Source organism: Nyctibius grandis, chromosome 26, assembly GCF_013368605.1.
Source record: "Nyctibius grandis isolate bNycGra1 chromosome 26, bNycGra1.pri, whole genome shotgun sequence".
Classification (NCBI taxonomy): domain Eukaryota; kingdom Metazoa; phylum Chordata; class Aves; order Nyctibiiformes; family Nyctibiidae; genus Nyctibius; species Nyctibius grandis.
This window is the reverse complement of record NC_090683.1, coordinates 1,574,312-1,578,626: the sequence shown is the minus strand read 5'-3', so window position 1 is coordinate 1,578,626 and position 4,315 is coordinate 1,574,312. Positions and strand designations below refer to the sequence as shown.

The 4,315-nt window shown below is 53.5% G+C and overlaps 1 protein-coding gene across 1 annotated transcript; it reads left to right on the top strand.

The window, feature by feature from the left end:
- The first annotated feature begins 3,067 nt into the window (after positions 1-3,067).
- On the top strand, positions 3,068-3,802 carry LOC137673598 (feather keratin 1-like). Its single transcript, XM_068418496.1, has 2 exons — positions 3,068-3,140; positions 3,495-3,802. Exon 2 carries the CDS (start codon positions 3,497-3,499, stop codon positions 3,800-3,802), a length of 306 nt encoding a protein of 101 aa, XP_068274597.1. The 5' UTR covers positions 3,068-3,140; positions 3,495-3,496.
- The last annotated feature ends 513 nt before the right edge of the window (positions 3,803-4,315 follow it).

Sequence of the window (4,315 nt, the reverse complement as noted above, 5' to 3'; positions counted from 1 at the left end):
GCCGTGATGGAGCTGCCCTGGCCAGAAAGGAATTCAGCCCTGCGTGGGACACCAGCCTGCAGACAGCATGCACTCCTGGCTCGGCCTCATGCCAAAAGGCAGACACATGGACAATCCAACATTGGAGTGTGACTCGTCATGCGTAGGGAGTCTATTCCAGGAATCTTGCCTACTGAAGGCGTTCCTTTGCCATCTTGGGACAGGTCCCAGCTGCCTCTATGCCTGCAGGGCAGGGGTGCATTGACTCTCTGAAGTAGCCTGAGAGCTGGTTTTGTACCCAAGGCCCTTCTGAGCACATCCCCTCCCTGAGCATCCTCAAGCACGTGGCACTGCAGGGTCCTGACAGCTCTCACTCCATGGGGAGCTGGGGCTAGTTTCTTTGCCTCTCCAATGGTGCTCGGTTGTCCCTCAAGCTCAGGAGGCCTTTGGGACATGGGAAAGAGGCATGCTTAAGTACTAATGCCATGAGAAGATATATCGCCTGAGACCCAGGGATGAGTCCCAACCAATGGGTAGATGCTTTCTGCAACTCTTTCTTGCATCTATTCCCTTCCACCCTCCATGCCCCTCTCCAAGACTGACCATGCCCCCACGGGCAGATCTACCCAGATGAGGTGTGAGGGCTCTACGATATAGCATAGTTCAGTCCCCAGTCCATACTGCTGCAAGAGGTTCTTCGTTTCCAGGGGCAGGACTTGCCATTTGTCCTTCTTAATGCCACGAGGCTCCTGTGGCCCAGTCCTCCAGCCAGTCTAGGTCTCCCTTTACAGTAGCTCTGTCCTGGAGCACATGAGCTGTCCACTTTTCTCAGGCAGGCCTTGATTTGATGCCCACCCACAGCTGGGAGGGCTTCCCCTCCTTCCTTCAACTCTTTCTGAGGGCACAGAAGCCTGGGAGAACATAAAGATGGAGAGAGAGACGTCATTGGCTCCCCTCAGCCGGCTCTCTGTCCACTCTTCAGGAAATCAGCTGCCCCAGTCAGCAGTGAGCCCACCTTGTCCTCTGTCACTCTTTGGCTACTCTTGCAGGGGTCCATCTTGCTCTTGATGGTTTTTCCCTGTTGCTCTTGATGCCCCTTGCAATATTCAAGGCAGGCTGAGCGTTGGCTTCCCTAACAGCATCCCAACATGTCTAGGAATTATTTCCAAATTCCTCCTTTGCAGCTCATCCCTCCTCCCACCTCCAGGATGCTTTCTTTTGACGTTGGTGCTCCGCCTTGTGTACCCATACTAGCCAAAGCCAGTCTGCTGAGACATCTGTTTGTTTTCCTGAGTGCTGGGCTGGAATGTCCTTCCTCTTGAGCCATGAAGTGCCTACGGTGCTGCCAGCTTTTCTGAGCTCTTTTGTGCTTCACAGCTGCCTCCACGGCATCCATTCTACCAGCTTCATTGCCCTTCTTTGGACTCGCTGCAGCACCTCAAGGTCTTTCTTGTAGTGAGGGGCCCAAAACTGAACCCAGCATTCGAGGTGCGGTCTCACCAGTGCTGAATACAGGGGGACGATCACTGCCCTAGTCCTGCTGGCCACACTATTTCTGATACAAGCCAGGATGCTGTTGACCTTCTTAGCACCTGGGCACACTGCTGGCTCATATTCAGCCAGCTATCAACCAACACCCCCAGGTCCTTACAGATCAACTGATGAAATACAGGCTAGGAAAGAGCACAGTGCAGGAGACTGAAATCTGGCATGGCTGCTGGTCTCCAAGGGTTGTGATGAGTGGCACGAAGGCCAGCTGGCAGCCAGTCTGGCTGGTGCACCACACAGGTCCAGACTGGGGCCAATTGTGTTTATGCCCTGTATGCAAAGTCCTGCAGTGGGGGAGAAAAACCTCCTGCGTCTCTACAGGTTGGGGCTGATGGGCTGACAGACAGCTTTGCAGCAGAGGACATGGGTCATGGAGTACACCATGTGGCAGCCCTGCACCCTTGCAGAAATTGCATCCATCAGCATCTGGGGCTGCATTAGGAAGTCATTCGCTATCAGATTGTGGAAGGTGATCCCTCTTCTTGGCTGAACACTAGCAAGACCAAAACTGCTGTCCAGTTTGTGGCTCCTCAGTATGAGAGGTGCACGGCCATACTGGTGCGAGCCCAGCAAAGGGCCATGGAGGCCATGAAGCGACTGGAGCCCCTGAAGCAGGAGGGGCTGCAAGAGGTGGGGTTTTTCACCCTGGAGAAGAGAAGGCCACAGGGCACGCCTCATAGCAATGGGTAAAAGAGCTGATGGGAGGCAGTCAAGAACAAAGAGCCAGGCGGTCCTGAGTTCTGCCCTGTGAAGGGACAACAGGTAATAGGCACATGACAAAACACGGGAAATCCCACAATAACACGGCTTCCTTAGTATGAGGCTGGTAAAGCACCATCTGCAGTTGCCATAGACAGATGGTGGTCTACCCTGTAGACCGACCATCCTTGTAGGTATTCAGAGCTTGGCAGGACTTGGCTGTGATCATCCTCTAAAGGCTGACCATGCTTTGGGCAGGGGCAGTTGGACTAGACAGTCTCCAGAGGCCCTTTCCAACTTAAAGGATCCTGCGGTTTGGAGGAATTTGGAAATAATAACTAGACTTGTTGGGATGCTGTTAAGAAAGTCAAAGTTCAGCCTGCCTTGAGTCTTGCAAGGGGCATCAAGAGCAACAGGGAAAACCATCTCAAGCAAGATGGACGCCTACAAGAGTAGCTAAAGACTAATAGAGGACAAGGGGGGCCCACTGCTGACTGGGGCAGCTGATTGCCTGCAGGGGCAGCCCACTTTCCTGCACAGAGGCTTGAACACAACGTTACCAGACCCATGTCCTCTGTCTGCACAGACACCTCTCAGGATTTGGGGTACATCTTCTGCCTGTACCAACGTGATCCTGCTCAGGAAATCATTGGGCCTCTCATCCCAGCATTACAAAAGAGCTTCTGAAGCCTAATGGTCAAGTCAGAAATGAGGAAATGAAATGGCAGCATTGACAGAAAACAAAACACTTGTGCCATTAGGTAGGATATTTTGCTTTGTAGGTGAGTCTGCTGGAAAATTACTGCCCGCGTGCAGTGACTGCGTGCCTGGGGCGGTGCAGGAGCAGTATAAAAGCGGGCCCTTCTCCTCACTCTCTCATCCACTCCTCTCGCCTCCATCTCCTTGGGAACAAGGTGAGTTTGGACCCTTTCTTGCCTTACTCCTCCTCCTCCTGCTCCTACTCCTCCTCCCTTAGGATTTCTCAGCCCATACCTACCCCTTTGTTCTATGCTGGGTCTTGAGCCTGATTGCCATCGGAGAGGGAAGGTGGCAGAGAGAGTGGAATGGAGAGAGGTTGGGGCTTGGCTGAGGTCTGTCTCCTGAGCTGTGGGCTAGGTGGGGACCTCCCTGGGCTTCATCTTACTTGGAGGGCTCTTTTGGGCTGAGGGAAAGATTCTACCTTTGGTAGGCTGACAGGATACTCAACACCCACCCCTCATGCTCTGTTTCCCCCAGTCCTCTCTTCCAGGTACACCTCCAGTCCCACAACATGTCCTGCTACAACCAGTGCCAGACATACCAGCCCTGCGGTCCAACGCCGCTGGCCAACAGCTGCAATGAGCCCTGTTTTAAGCAGTGCCAGGACTCCACCGTTGTCATCCAGCCCTCCCCCGTGGTGGTGACCCTGCCCGGACCCATCCTCAGCTCCTTCCCACAGAGCACTGCCGTGGGATCCTCCACCTCTGCTGCTGTTGGCAGCATCCTCAGCTCTGAGGGAGTGCCCATCAACTCTGGGGGTTTTGGCCTCTCCGGCTTCGGTAGCCGCTACTGTGGCAGGAGGTGCTTCCCCTGCTAAAGATGCTCCCTGCACTGAGGCCTCCACTCAGAGCGACATTGTTTTCCTCTTTTGGCTCATTAAATTCTTCTGCATCCCTGCCCTTGCCTCTGTGTCATCCTTATCCCTGCAGTCAGCCTCTAAAGATGCCCAAGGAGAGAGATGTTGCTCAGGGGTTGTTCTGGGATGGGTTTTATTGGGGATGTTAATGCCCTAATTCTTAACACAGGTTTCCTTTGAGTATGCTTAATCGTATTAGGGTGACCCTTTGCTTTCTGAACTTCCCTGCCTATCTGGGTCTGGAAGAGTTACCCGACAGCTCAATGACCCTAGCTACTCAAAAGCTTCTTTTAGGTCTCCCACCACAGCGTTCTCTTCTCCACGCTCAGCAAGCCCTGTGCCCTCAGCCTGTCATCCCCAAGGAAGTGCTCCAGTCCTCTCACCACACAGGCCACCCTCTGTTGAACTCATTCCACTTCGTCACAGTCCTTCTTGAATTACAGCCCAAAACTTGACATAGTGTTCTAGATGCTG

What these genes read in the sequence shown, in the direction of transcription:
- LOC137673598 (XM_068418496.1), top strand. Translation starts at nt 3,497, where the DNA reads ATGTCCTGCTACAACCAGTGCCAGACATACCAGCCCTGCGGTCCAACG.